General features: G+C 45.1%; 1 protein-coding gene across 3 annotated transcripts in view; it reads right to left on the bottom strand.

Annotated features, from left to right (window-relative positions):
- Nucleotides 1-1,147: 1,147 nt before the first annotated feature.
- The window catches only part of TSHZ2 (teashirt zinc finger homeobox 2), a 435,724-nt gene continuing 421,558 nt past the window's right edge, over nucleotides 1,148-15,313 (bottom strand). For 2 of the 3 annotated variants that reach the window (XM_084888467.1, XM_084888466.1), the window contains exon 3: nucleotides 1,148-8,829. In XM_084888467.1, coding sequence (XP_084744593.1) covers nucleotides 8,828-8,829 — 2 coding nt within the window. In that variant the 3' untranslated portion in view covers nucleotides 1,148-8,827. The remainder of the gene's footprint in view (nucleotides 8,830-15,313) is intronic. The other variant, XR_014795399.1, reaches the window with a different exon arrangement.

Genomic DNA, 15,313 nt, shown 5'->3' on the forward strand with positions numbered 1-15,313 from the left:
TAAATAGTCACCGAATGAATGAAGACCAAGAACTCTGGTTTGGGCCACACTGCTTATTCAAACACTGCCTTCACTGCCCCCACACTCCTTTACTCACCTGTCCTGCTATTTCTAGCCCAGACTCTCATATTTTATGGCTTAGGCATGGGGCCCTGGCAATGAAGTGGACTCCACAGGTGACACGATGGCCACCATAATTTAAAGAATGTGGGTCTCATGCAATCAGGTAACACGGACACTGTAAGCTCCCTGTGAGCAGACAAGTACAATAGTTTCTGGGAGGCCATCTGTGTCTGTTTGGGCAGCTCGTGTGTGAAACACAGTCCGGTTCTCCCAGCACATTAGAGGAGTGAGGGGAGAACACAGGGACACTGAGTGTTCGACAGGGCCATCACTCTGGGCTGGAGAGGCCGGGCCGCCTCAATCACGCCCACCCTCTGCCTTGTAGCCTTGAATTTGTGGGACAGCTGCCCACAGCCTCTGCTCAGATTGCATCATAAATTTCTCAGGCACAAGCTGGCCAGGACTGGGAGCGTGAAGAGGCAGCCTGGAAGCTAAGCAGGGGTGCTGGCATTTGTTAAAAAAATTCACTGGAGCCAAACAGGTTTAGCTCAGTGGATAGAGCTTCGGACTGCGGGCTGAAAGGTCCCAGGTTCGATTCCGGTCAAGGGCATGTACCTTGGTTGCAGGCACATCCCCAGTAGGAGGTGTGCAGGAGGCAGCTGATAGATGTTTCTCTCTCATTGATGTTTCTAACTCTCCATCCCTCTCTCTTCCTCTCTATAAAAAAAATCAATAAAATATATTTAAAAAAATCCACTGGAGGTTAGGGTGGGTGCTGGGTGTGGTGGAGGTCTCAACCTTATTCCCTCGTGTGGCCCTCTGGGGGCCAGCACTCCTCCTCCAGGCCCTCCATCCCCTTCCTGTGCCTCTCTCCTCTCTGGCCATCTTTAAAAAACACACACAGGCAGAAACCAGTCCATCAAATGTCATTACAGATTTATTAAGCCTGATGTAGAAAGACATTTAACAGTAACATCTTCCGAAAGAATAAAAAGAGCACTTCTATTCAGTCTTGTGCTTTGAAAATCTAAATATATTTTTATCATATAAATAATTCTTTTCATGTTTTAAGAGCATCTGTGTGTTTTTTTTCTTCTTCTTCTCTCCTTTACTTTTCATTTTTTTCAGTTGGCCAAAGCGGAAGTCATTGTTGACAGCAATGAAGGCTTTTGCAAAGCTGAGGGGCCTGTCTGCGTGCTATGGGGGCGCTGGGCTTCAGAAAGGAGCTCACAAGCATTAAAACGGGGGGGCAGCAAAGCCACACGGAACACACCCAGGTCCTCGGTGTCACTGTTGGCTTTCGCGATGCAAACTACGAAAAGGTTTCCAGTGGGGGCAGTCCATGCCAATAGCTGCTGAGTGGGAAGAGAAAGAAAAGACTTTTTCTTCTTTCTTTTTTCAGAAAGGATAAGTTATCACGTTCAAAAATGTAAATAATGCTCTCACAAAAAGCTTTCGGATGGAAATGAGGGCCTCCACATCCCCTGGGCAAGTGTGTTGTTACTGTTTTCACAATCGTTAGAAGAAGTCCTATTATTGAGGGTTTTAATCACAGTTCTAAAGTAGAATAATTTTCCTAAAAACACAACAACCCCAAACTCTTTTGATGTAAAAAAACAATGGCTTCAGTGCTATAACTTAAGGGTTTTCTTCGTCTCCACCATCAGAATTTCTTTCCACTGGGGAAACTGTATTTTAAATAATCTCTCCTTCTAGAGACAATTCCCACGCTGCAGCTGGATCGCAGGCACACATCTTGAATGCACCCGAACAAAGTCATTCTTACTCAGCGAGGTGTTTTTTTTTTTTTTTTAAACCTGATTTAAGTGCTAGGGACTTCAAGACCAGATTGTTTCTAATTGGGAGGGACGGCAGGCTGGTGGCACCACGGGACAAAAGCAGGAGCACCTTTGCTGAAAGTCCCTGTGTTTGTTTCCAGCCGGAAAGCCGTGGTCTCCAGCGGGGCCGTTCGTGGTGGGCGGTGACAGCGCGGCTCGGCCTCGCACATTTGCTGAGACTCGCTGCCCGGAACGCGCGTGCAGGACGGCAGGGAGCAAAGGTCAGTGTGGCCCGCCAGGGGAATGTTCCAGGCCCGGCAGAGTGGGCACGGGTGCCCATCTGTGATGAATCTGTTTGGCCACAGGGTGGTATAATTTTCCTGGCAGAAAACTTTTTTTTTTTTTTGTTCCCCCCATTGCAAGGACAATTTATAATCATCAAAAACAAGTGAAACATGGTTTTGATTAAAACAGCCTGTTGGCTCAATAATCTCCGTAATTTTAAAAACATCCTTAATGCAGAAGAAGAGCAGGCCGATGTCAGGCATGGCCTGGGGCCCCATTACAACAGCCACCGAATAAATAAAGAGAAGAAATGCGAGGTCATAAAAACAAAATTAAGCTAATGTTTCAAATTTTGACAATTATGAATTCTTCCTCTAAGAAGACATTTAAAAGATGTTCAGGCACTATTAGATAAAATACAAAGCGGGTAATCCACACGGCTTTCCCAAGGGGTAGAGCATGCCTTGAAAGGAAAACGCGGAATTAAGTCGCCGGTTCCTCCCTTGGTCTGGCAGTGGGGTGGGACTCATGCAGGCAGACAAACGTGGGTCTCAGAATTCCTTTGTGAACTCAGACCTAATTCTTTCATAAGCTATTCAAAGAGAATGATCGGGGAAAAAGTTACAAGCATTTTTTTTTTCTTTCTTCTATACAAAAGAATCCCCATTGTGGGCCAGTTTGGTAGGAAACAGAAACAAGCAAATATAACAAAATCTGTGTTCATACATGGCAATATAGTTAATATATACAGATATGTACAGTATAAAAATGAACGGGGCGTATGCTCCCAGCCATCCCAGTTGCATTGTACACAAGGACAGCCCGGCTTCCCTCCGCGTCTACAGGCACATTACACACAGCATGCAGGCCTAGAACGTGAGTGCGTCCGCAAGGAGCTATGAGACAGGGGTGGTGGCCGTCATTTCTTTTGGAAAATGACTAGTCTGCTTTCCTAATATAAAAATGTGTTCGCCTTTCTTCGCTGGCAAAGAAACTCTTTCTTTCAGAGCGGGGAAGAATGTGATTTTCCTGACTCACTCTGCCCTATCTCTTCCCCACCTCCCCATTGTTTTTCCGAAAAGAACCCTCTCCCCCTGGAATTCATGCAAATCCAGAATTATGCAATGTAAACATGGTTGGTGTGTCCAGTTTTCTAAGAAGCTATAAGCACTCTGCAGAGTAAGAACCGGGTGACCGTTAAAGCGAGTGTGTATGTTCAACTGCCTGGTTGGTTTAAAAGGGACAAGGACTTGGAGGATAGCAGGCTGTCAGGACCTGGCTGTGGAAGTCACAGCCAGGGGAATTATTATAGAAAGATGCCGGCATGCCAGAGACTAAAAAGTATATTGTATCCCGAGATATCATGACATTGAAGAACCCTGAGCCAAATGAAAATTGTTTCGTATGGAAGCTTTTTTTTGACTTGCATTGCTCATTCTAGAGTCTGATGTGTGATGAGCCAAAATATTGTATTGTAAAACCAGAATGTTTCGGTTGTATTTGTCTCAACGCAGAGCAAGGAAGAGTTTATACGTTTTCACCGTGGACCGGTTTAATTTTGTGTATTTAAAAAACACACGCACTCACGCATTTATAATTCCTGGATGTTCCCTAGGTCATTTAGAAAGCGAGTGAAAATACTACTGCTTGAAGTCTTCACGTTTGAGATATGACTGTTCAAGTTCTGTAAAGATAAAGCTTTGCTTGGGGACTGATATCTAAATGTAGGTTTCAGGTTCAGGATAATTCAGTGAATGAAGACACTGAAATTTATTTTCTGGAGGGGTTGAAGGGAGTGGTAGATTTTTTTTTTTTTTTTGTAATGCATTTGCTCAAATTTTTCAATTTCTCTTGGGGGTTCTCACAAGAGAGTTATTATTTGTACTTCCCAAAGCAGCTTTAAGCAAATAAACATCTCACAAAGGGCTGTGAGTGTGCAATCGGTCTTTCTCAAACAGATCATCCTTTTAAAAGGCCTTAATGACAATCAGATGGCTATTGGTACAATCACTGGCGTGCTGAAAGGTGTCAGCTCAGGGTGCCGTTCCTTGGAAGAGCCATTTTGCTTGCCATATATTTTTCCAAAGGAAATGGCCAGGATCCTCTTGCAGAAATAGCATTCCACCTGGTCCCAGCATTTTAGAACAGCCCTCTTCTAATCCATAAAACATTTCCCGTTCTCCCTGGAGCTCTGAGCTGCCTTGCGCATGAATAATTTTTGGAGAAACACCCACGCCGTGAGCCCATTGTTCGTAGCTCTGGGAAGGAGGGTGACTCTCGCCTGGAAATTGTGTATCTCGGTTTGCCCCTGAACCTGTCACAGGAAACCAAAGGAGATAAGTGGCTTTTACTTTGGATGAAGAGGTAAAATTCCCCGGTAGAAATTCTAAAGATGATTCACAAGTTTCAAGTGTTTAATGCTTCCCTACAACGAAAATATGTGTCTCTGTCTGGGGCGGGTGGAAATTGGTCTCTTTCCTTCCTGCTAGATCTTTGCCTCAAAGTATTTCACGGGTATTTTGAGAGAGTGCCACCGAGAGGGAGGGGGAAAGCGAAATTAGCATTTTGACATCTAACGGGAAAAGACATAAATCAAAAGTTCAGCTGTGATTTTTTTTGTTTTTTGTTTTTTCTAATGCATGAACCAAATAGATATACTTGTATTGGTCTTTAGAATGACAGATGTATATGTGTGTTTAAAGCCTCCAATTTATTTTCTTCTTCTTATTATTATTTTAGCATTCATCAACATACTTCCATTCTTGTTGCAGAGAATAGACAAGAATGTGAAAATAATGTTATAATCTTTTTAAAAGCAAAACCATTTAACAAGCTTAAAAACGAAGCCGGATGAAAAAGATTAGAACACAAATAACTTGGGGAATGAGAGATGGAGAAGTGACAGAATGCAAGCACCTTGGAAGGCCCCGTAATCTTTGGATTTACTGTGAAAACGTTCAGAAAACCATAGACTCTTACTGTGGGCCTAGAAAATAACAGTGAAATTCACACGCACGAACGCATTGCTCACAGCACACACACACACACACACACACACACACACACACACACACACATCCCTCCTCACTGCTTGACCAGAGTTACATAAGTGCTTCCCAAATGTATCATTTCATTTGTTTGTTTTCTCCATTTCAACTGAGCTCAGTGGCTTGTGCCTGTGACATTAATTGTGCAAGACTCAAACAACCGAGTAGGCACATTTTGGGGTGAGTTTTAAGAAATCTACCGGTGACCTTAAAGAAATTCCGTGGGGACTGTCCGGGCTATCCAATTTATTCTATGATTATATTCTGCTTTCAGGCCTTGACCTATTTTTAAGCTATTTCCTCCTGGTATATTTTTCAGAAGGAGCATTCCCTATTCTGAAATATTATTTTGAAAAACAGAACTAAAGCACAAATAACACAGGGAGTTGGACCCCGCTCGAGTCCCCTTCCCCTCCCCCGGCTGTCTGGTGCCATACCTTTGGGAGCTGCGGTAGATCCCGGAGGCCCGGGGCCTTATGTGGCTTCTTCACGCTGTGACCCATGCCACCCAGGACAGTGCTGTGCACACAGCAGCTGCCCACTGAGGATTGCTGGGCGAATTTGCTGAATACATTGTGTTTCCTGCTCTGCCGTGTGCCACCAGTATTTGGAACAGGTTGTAAAAAAGGGGCCAAATACAGAAAACGTAATTATTTATATAGTTTTATCAATGGCCCCTTCCTTTTGCAGCGGGTCGGTGGCCTTGCTAGAAAGAGGGAGGGGGAAGGAGAGACAACCTCCCCCTCACGGATACCAGGGGTGGCGGCGGATGGAGATTCTCGAGTGGCATTTGCACGCCATCTTCCTTTCCGTTTCTAAAGTCCCGGCTGATCAGAACCGCATTTATTCACGGAGAGGAAAAGAATGGCATGAAAGCAGGTAAACACATTCTCCTGAGTTCGTATTATTTAGTTTTCCCCTCCAGAACGAAGCTTTAGAAGCCTCGCAGGGCTTGCCAAATGAAGACAGGCTGAGTCTCTAGGAATATACTCAGAATCGTGAGTATCTCTCAGCGCGAGCCCAGATCTGTTCCTCAGAACATTAGCAGCTGTCCCTCAGCGGTGACATTCACGGTTACCAAGCGACGATTCATGAGTCTTACCAAATTTATCAATATTTTTGTCTCTCGCCTCCCACCCCACCCCTCCACAGAAATTGCACTAACAAAACTGTATAGATTATATGTTGAAGCAGATGATTTATTTTTTTTCTTAGCAGGGAAACTATTTCCACGGAGCTGAGGACTGCACTGTTCCCTCCCCTCCACCCCCCTTTTGCCCCCCTGGTTGGAACAAGAGCCCAAGAATTTGCTTTTGGACATTGTGGCAGAGTCTGAATTATGAAACTTTATCGAATACCCCTGGGTTGGAGCAGGCAATTTTGCACAGCTTCAAGAACCTCCATGCTAATGCACTGATTTCCCTTTAATAGAATTTCCTTGTCGAAGGACAGGGCTCAGAGGAGGCCACCCTTCCATCTTAGCCCATGCAAAGACTGCGCCTTTCCAGTTGAGCTCCATTCATTTCTGGTTGAATAGGTTAAGCAAAGACAGACCTCGCTGTTCTCAATTCACTTTATGATCCTCCCATCATAAAAAATAATATCAGCACCTTGCTTTTCATGTCAGAACTGCATTTGAGCCGCTATTTCCTATGCCCATGAGTAAATCCCATAAAAGCCGCCCCGTTGTACTGTTGTGATTTTTCCTTGTGGGTGATTGATTGATGGATGAGTGCTGACACCTCAATGAAGCTATTTCGACTGCCATCTCAATCCGATGATGTGAGGGGTGTAGTTTCTGTCCATGCCTCATTACTTCAGAATGACATTCCTGGAACTTCATTTACTTTTTTCCCTCCTTCCCCGAAGCGCCATATTTTTCCGCATCTAGGTTATGCATGCCATAAAAAAAGCAATTTGCTATTATATGTGGCATAAGGGCAACACTTTCCCTAGGAGGTAAATAAGTTTTTTTTTTTTTTTTTAATCCCAATGTTGGATTTAGGGATCATGTCAAAAGTTCCAAAAACAACTCAACAGGCAGCCTCCATGAGAAATGGTGAAGAGGTTATATTTGGTTTCATTTTGTTGGAGATTTTTTTTTTTTTTGTGTGTGTGTGTGTGGCCATTAAAGCAACAACAAAAATATTCCTTTTGTTTCAAAATCATCTAGTTCTTAGTGTTGTGCCAAGAATCACCTATTGCTGGGTAGCAGGTTGCAACACAAGTCAGGCTTATTTGTCCTTTGAGAATAAGGAAATTCACTGTTTAAATGCAATGATGGATTTCTCCATTGTAGGTTGCTTTCAGTTGTACAGAAAACGCTCAGCTCGAGCAAACAGATCTACCCCCTACATTTCCAGAGTGTGCGCTAGGTATGCAAGACTTTTCATATTAAAACACGCTCTTAGCTTTTCCAAGTTGACTTAGGACCTGATTTTAATCTGTGTAATACAGTATTCCTGTTAATAATAACGTATAATTAAGACATCCGTTAAAAATCCATAACGTTAATTTAATGGAGAAAATCTAATGCAGTTCTATTGGAATTTTTACGTTAAATTAACTTTAACGGGCTTTTAATGGATGTCTTAATTAGATCTCATTATTAACGGGAATATTCCACAAATTAAAATTGGGCCCTCCAAGTTTTAATGAAAAAAGTTGCAGAAACACATTTTAAAACGGATACCCTATTTCATGCTCTCCGTGGCTTCGGAGGCCGAGCTGGCCTCGGAGCCATCAACAACCTGGTCCTGCCCGGGAGACTGCGGGCGAGGAGCCTGCAGAGGCCGCAGCTGCGTGCTTCCTCCCAGAGCCAGCATGGCACCCAGTCCCCATCCTCCCCATGGCAGGCCTCCTGGGACAGCTGCAGGCTCAAAGCGGGTTTTTTTTTTTTTTCTTTTTTTTTTTTAAACCCAGTGAGGATGCCCACCGTGGCGATGCCCACGCTGCAGGGAGCTCATCTTTGCAGCCACACGGCGAAGCCCGCCGGCTGGAGCAGCTCGCGCAGAAGATGAACCCCGCGCGGAGGTCCCCTTGGCGCAGAGTCTGGTTTCACTTAATAATTCTTCCACTTCGCGCTGACGAATGGCTCCCCAGGGCAGGGGCAGGACTGGGCAATCCAGGTGCAACCGTAATTGTTGCTCCGAACAGAAACATTTCCTTAGACAAACGCTCCCCGGGGGGTTATAAATAGGAAACGCACATCACCCGAAGCAGCAGGCTTCCCGGCGGCCAGGCCCACTTGGCCAGCCCACTTGGCCAGGAGGCTGTGGAGAGACTTCGGGGAGCCCCCCTCCCCTTTCCTGTCGAGCGTTACAAACGGACAGAATGAGTCCATCGGTGTGTCCTCGGGCGTGATTTTTCGTCAGGGCCACTGTTTCCTCGGGACGGCGCAAAGGGGGCCGTGGAGACGAGAGGGCCCCTCTGCAGTTTATCAATGGAAATCTAATATCGTCCATAAGCAGAGAAGTGGAAATCAATACTTCATTACCAAATGGTTAGTGCGGATGAAGAGCGATGGCCGGGCGGGTTTTTTGGGGGCAATCTTCGGAGAGCAGGGCGCCAGGAGTTCAATGTCAGCAGCGGGGGGGTGGAGGGTGGGCCAGGGGCTCAGGGGTCCAGGCTGGAGAGGCGGAGCTAAGGCATTTGTCCTGCAAAGGCAACCAGAACAACAACAAAAGGTGGTTATTTTCCCAGGAACAGCTCGAGGGCTTATGTCCCCAGGTGGTCAGTCACACTGCCCACCGAGACCAGTTAGTTCATGGGTGTTAACGCTCTGCACAGAGTCACAGGTGTGTCTGGTCTAGGGTGTGATCTAACCAGTTGATGGGACACGGAAATGAAGAGCATTTTTAGGGGAAAAAATTAAAATATAACACGGGTAAGAGATACTTGCACATCATGTTCACAGCATTATTCACAACAGCCACGGGCGGGAGCAGCCCCGATGCTCATGGACAGGTGACTGGGTAGACGGAACGGGGTCTAGTCATCCAACGGAATGTTACTCAGCTTCGGAAAGGAGGGGCGTTCTGACACGTTCTAGGACATGGATGGACCCCGAGGACATTGAAGTGGAAATAAAGCAATTGTAAAATGAAAGACAGTACGCTTTTTGTGACCTGAGGTACCTGGTGTCGGTAAACTCAGAGAAACACGAAGCTGGAGGTGGCTGCCAGGAGCTCTGGGGAGAGGAGGGATGGAGATGTGCTGTGTAATGGGGATAGAGTTTTAGTTTTGCAAGATGAAAAAGTTCTGGGGATGGATGGGGATGATGGCTATACAATTAGATGCACTTAAAAATGATCGACATGATGAAGTTTGTTATATGCACTTAGACACAATTTAAAATGAAAAATAGGATGTTATTTTTGCATTATAAAACATCTTGAAAAATAAAATATTTAACCTTACATGGCCAGAGAGAGCTCCCAGTTACATTCTGGGGTTGAACCTGAAACCCAAGAACGTGCCCTTGATTGAAAATCCAACTGGCAGCCCTTCAGTGCAACTGGCAACCACAGGCCACAGCTGTCTGTACATTTTTGTTGGGCTTTCATAGTTGTAAGTACCCACTGTGTAGTATTTTTTCATTTGCAAGTATCATTGCAAACTGCTACATGGGTTCTATAACCATTCTCTTTTGTTGGACATTTAATTTGCTTCCAATTTTATTCAGTGATACATAACACTGCGATGAACATCTTTGGTTTAAAGCCTTTCAGTATGTTGTATTTTCATAAGCTTAAATTCCCAAGTGTGGAATTCCCAAGTCAAAACATAGGGCCATTTTTTAGATAAGTACTAGACTTATTGTGGTGATCATTTCAAAGGTTCTGTGAAAGGCTAATCACTATGTTGTGCATATAAAACTAATATTATATGTCAACAGTACCTGAAAAATAAAAAAATATATTTTAAAAAAGTCTTTTTTTTTTTTTTTTTTTGTGGGTGGTACTGCTTAAAGTGTGCTTTGCTATGGGAGATTAGTAAAGTGAATTTTTTTTCAGATATGTGCTATTTAGATTACTGTAAAAATGCATATAATTTCCATCAGCCCAATCTAGGCAGTGTTCTTTATTTATATCTTACTAGAGGCCTGGTGCAGGACATTTGTGCACAGGGGTGGGGGGGGGCATCCTTAGCACTGCCACGGAGGGGGGCTGCTGTGCTCGGCAGCTGTCAGCCCAGCTTGTGGCTAAGTGGTGCTCCTGCTGTGGGAGCACACTGACCACCAGGGGACAGCTCCTGCATTGAGTGTCTGCCCCCTGGTGACCAGTGCATGTCATAGTGACGGTCATTCTGCCATTTGGTCGATTTGCATATTATCCTTTTATTATATAGGATTATCCAGAGCAGTGATTTTCAATTGATGTGCCTACCAGAATTTTAAAAATATACAATACCCACCTTCTTTCCCTTTATATTGTCAAATAAAAAAATAACAACAGCCAACATATCTGTAGCCAAGTGGTGTGAATGCCTTGTCTTGAACCAGAAATATAATGGACATATAATGGAGTTGTATCTTATCAGTCACATTGCATAATTGGTTAATTCTTGATACCAGAAATCCTTATATAAAGTATAGGCACCTGATTTAAAAAAAAAGTCACTTTGAAGCACAATAGGTAGGTAATTACTACTACTATTTTTTGTAAATCAATCAAAATTATACTAATTTTTCTTGTCAAATATATTTTTTGTCATGCTGTAGAATTTTAGTAATTAGTTTATGTGTGCCCTGAGATGAAAAATGAAAATCACTGATTTAGTGATAGTGATCATTTAGTGAGAAAAAAACCACATTAGTCTTATATATATAATACATATTTGGGAAAAGGAAATTTCCATGTTTCCAGCAGAAGAATAAAGACAAGTTGAAGATTATATCACATCTGATGTATGTAGAAAAATTATGTGCAAAATAATCACAACAGGCAATATAAACAATCCCTTGGTAAAAGATAGTATTACTACAATACTGACAACCAGTTACTGTATACCTACCAAGCGCTAGGTACTTCCCACATAATACCACTAACCCTTGAAACAATCTCAATTTAAACACTAATCCTTGAAACAATCTCAATTTAAAAAAAGAAAAAAGGACCAAGACCAGTTTGGCTCAGTGGATAGAGTGTCGGTCTGTGGACTGAGGGGTCCCAGGTTTGATTCTGGTCAAGGGCATGTACCTTGGTTGCGGGCACATCCCTGGTGGTGGTTGTGCAGAAGGCAGCTGGTCGATGTATCTCTCTCATCAATGTTTCTAGCTCTCTATCCCTCTCCCTTCCTCTCTGTAAAAAATCAAATCAATAAAATAAAATAAAATAAAAAAGGTTTCAGAAAGGTTAGTGACTTGTCCAAGCAGAGGATGGCTTAACATGTAGGAAGTCCCCATGTTCTTTTCAGGCACCTCCTCTCTAGATCACAGGGAGGTGACAGATCACCATCAGTGGAAGGACTCACTCCCTTTGATACCAAATTTGCGTTTCAGAGGCGAAAGCTAGCTGCCTTTCCTCTGACTTGGTTGGAACCCATGATGGGTCTGCTGGAACCTTGAAGGAGAAAGCTTATGTGGCTGGAGGAGGGATAGTGGTCAAAAAAGAAAGAAAGCAGAGGCCAGAATTTGCAATGACATCAGAAGGTTGGAGGAAGGAGGGACAGAAAGAGGATATGAATGACAAAGCCTATCTTCCCTAGAGAACGAAAGTGCCTTATATTGTACAACAGGACGAAGTCTTGGGTGTGGTTTCATGTGAGGTCTGTTTGAAGCCCTCACCTTTCCTTCCTGACCATGATATTAATGTGGAATCAGTTTTACAGAACCTTGTTTCATTGATCACTTTCTTGAACCTATAAAAGATCTGATCAAACTTTTCTGTCTGGGTTTCTCTTAGGGCAAAGTTTGTGTTCTGGGAAAAGGAGCAAGGAGAAAGAAAATCATAATTTTATTATATTACTAGAGGCCCGGTGCATGAAATTTGTGCACAAGAGGGGGATGCCCCTCAGCTTGCCTGCACCATCTCCAATCTGGGACCCCTCTGGAGATGTCCAACTGCTGATTTAGGTCCGATCCCTGTGGGTGGAATTGGGCCTAAACCGGCAGTTAGACATCCCTTTCACAATCTGGGACTCCTGGCTCCTAACTGCTTGCCTGCTTGCCTGCCTGCTTGCCTGCCTGCCTGCCTGCCTAATTGCTTCTGCCTGCCAGCCTGATCGCCCTCTAACTGCTCCCATACTGATCTGATTGACATCTAACTGCTCCCCTGTCAACCTGATCACTCCCAACTGGTCTGATCACCCCCAACTGTCCTCCCCTGCTGACCTAATCACCCACAACTGCCCTCCCCTGCCACCCTGATCTCCCTAAATTGCCCTTCCCTGCAGGCCCAATTACCAAAAACTGCCCTCTCCTGATGGCCTAATTGCCCACAACTGCCCTTCCCTGCTGCCACCCGCCTCCTGGGCCAGGATCCACCTCCTTCGCATGAGGCGGCAGAGATGCCAGGGCTGGCCTCCTCCTGCCATGCAGAGCCACAGGATCCCCAGGCTCACCGTATGGTATGGCCTCTGGGCTCCACCTCCTCTGTGGGTGCGGTCATATTGTGGTGGCCATCTTATGGTGGCCACCTTGTGATGATGTGGTGTACGAGGGCACAAGGACCACCTGGGCTTTTATTAGTATACTGGAGGCCCAGTGCATGGATTCGTGCATGGGGGGAGGAGAGTCCCTCAGCCTGGCCTATGCCTTCTGGCAATCCGGGACCCCTCAGGGTATGTCTGACTGCTGGTTTAGAATTGGGCCTAAACCAGCAGTCAGACATCTCCCAAGGGATTTAGCTGTGTGCCAAACACCACACTGCTTGCACTCATCCCAGCCCTCTGTGCCCGCCGCTGCCACGGAGTCAAAAGAGGCTCCTGCCCCTGCAGTTGCATGTGCCAGCTGTGATCCCGGCTTCTGGCTGGGTGGTGCTCTCCCTGTGGGAGCACACTGACCATCACGGGGAAGCTCCTGTGATGAGCATCTGACCCCTGGTGGTCAGTGCACATCATAGCGACTGTCATTTTGTTGTAATGGTCACTTAGGCTTTTATATATATATAGATAGTTCCCTTCTTGGTAATCACAATACACCTTAGCATATTAAAGACTGAGAAATTCTGCAATTAAAACCCAACCCAACCAAAACAACATGTGTTTATGTAACACAGGGCTCCCCAGCTTGGTTGGTAACCTTTTTTTTCCCTACTAAGTGCTCACACATATATCTGAGTGCCATTTTCTGGAAAACACCTTAATGACAAACTCTTGTGCAGACCAAGGAAGCCGAGAGTTCTGAAGATCTTGTCTCTGATCCTTGACTCACGTTCCTCCTGGCTTTTTTGAGTCTCGGTGTGAAAGGGTTCTGTTGTAGTGACCACGTGACATTTCCTGAGTTTATCCTGTGCTTTCCATGCTCAGCCCAAATCTGACCTGTCAGCTTCACAGTGCTGCAAGGCGGGAGGTCAGTGTGCCTGCACTTCCCAGCGAGGACACGGGCATGAGAGGGGTGAGCCCGTGGTCACTGGCGGGTAAGTGAGAGAAGGGTATTCGGATTCTGTTTTTTTTTTTTTTTTTTTTGTCTCTTCAGTCACTGATTTTTATATTGCTTGTGATTATTAATAATGAAAAGTCATCTCCCCAAGAATATCTGTGTAGTTACTGAGTTAAATTTCAGATCCAAGTGTCTTTTGTTCAGACCTGGCTATGGCATTATTTCCATCTGAGAGACCTCCTCGTATCCCACCACATAATGGAAGGGGTAGATTCTTCTGGAATGTCAGTGCTCCTGTACCAGAGGAGAATGGTACATAAGACACCTGAATTTTGGACCGCATTGGGACAATATACCCTTTCTTATTGCTCCTTATTTTAAAAGAAGAAAAACCTATTTTTCTTTAGGTCTAAAGAGGAAGCCCTGGCATAAAATTAAAACAAGGAAACACAGGAAAGGAGACTGAGCACTAGTCTTCTTATTTCGTGTTTTTCAGAAGGACTCCCGTGGAGTGGGCTCAGAGAGAGAAAGCGGAGACCTGGGCTGCCTTGCGAACGGGGGAGGTCACGCTTTGCTGCGGCAGGGGGCTGCCCCTCTTCTTTCTAATATGTTGAGCTGCTCCTCTACAAACACAACAGAAATAAATAAAAAATCTAATTACATATCTACAAAGTCATTGGCAATGTTCATTAAGTAGAGTTTGTGAGGGAGAGCCAGGCGAGAAGATGTAATTATTTTGTATTAATTACAGAGCCACCAACAGATGCGAGGGATTATATATACTTTAATTTGGCGCTGCTAGCATGGTTAATCCTCCCGGCAAGTCATTTTGGCTGGCTCTTCGCCCCCCTTGGCCTTGCTCAGTGCCCCCGCCCTCTTCCTTCTCCACTCCACACCCTCTTCTCAGAGCGGCATCTTGTCCGGGGTGTTTTGTGACTGCTACCCCCATGGGCACCACCAGCACTGAATTCATAGGGGCCGGAGGGGCCGGGGTGGGGCCGCCTGGCAAAGTGTGGGACGCTTTCTTACAGGGTGGCCTGTCCCTCATTCTCTGCCATTTTTGGAAATCTCTCTGCAAGTTCAGGTTTTTCAACTATTGACATCTTGGGCTGTACAATTCCTGTTGTGGGAGAGTGGCCTGTGCATTGTAGGCTTTTTAGCAACACCCTGGCCTCTACCTACTGATTCCAGTGCCATCTCCTTACGCTGGAGCGCGGTAAGCCAAAATATCTCTGGGCGTTGCCAGTGGTCCAAGCCAGGAGGCGGGGAGAAGGGAGGGGAGAGATCATCACAGGCTCAGAACTGCTGACAGAAGTGGAAAACGTTTCTCATCTGAGCCTAGAACTCAACTCCATTCTACATGCAAACCCAAAGTCATTTATGCACAATTGCACTCACACTGCATCTTCCGATATAAGAAATAAAGCTACCTTGCCAAACAAGAGAAACTGTTTGGTTTGGGATTTCTGTGGGCGTTACTTGTCCTTTTAGAAAACCCAGGGCCTGTGCCATGGCTGCTGGTGATATACGAGATGCCCGTCCCACAGCCCCAAACGATCTGTGGGTGTCGCCGACAGGTTCCCGGGGAATGCGCACAC

This window comes from Pipistrellus hanaki, assembly GCF_964339955.1.
Source record: "Pipistrellus hanaki genome assembly, chromosome: 6".
NCBI classification, from domain to species: domain Eukaryota; kingdom Metazoa; phylum Chordata; class Mammalia; order Chiroptera; family Vespertilionidae; genus Pipistrellus; species Pipistrellus hanaki.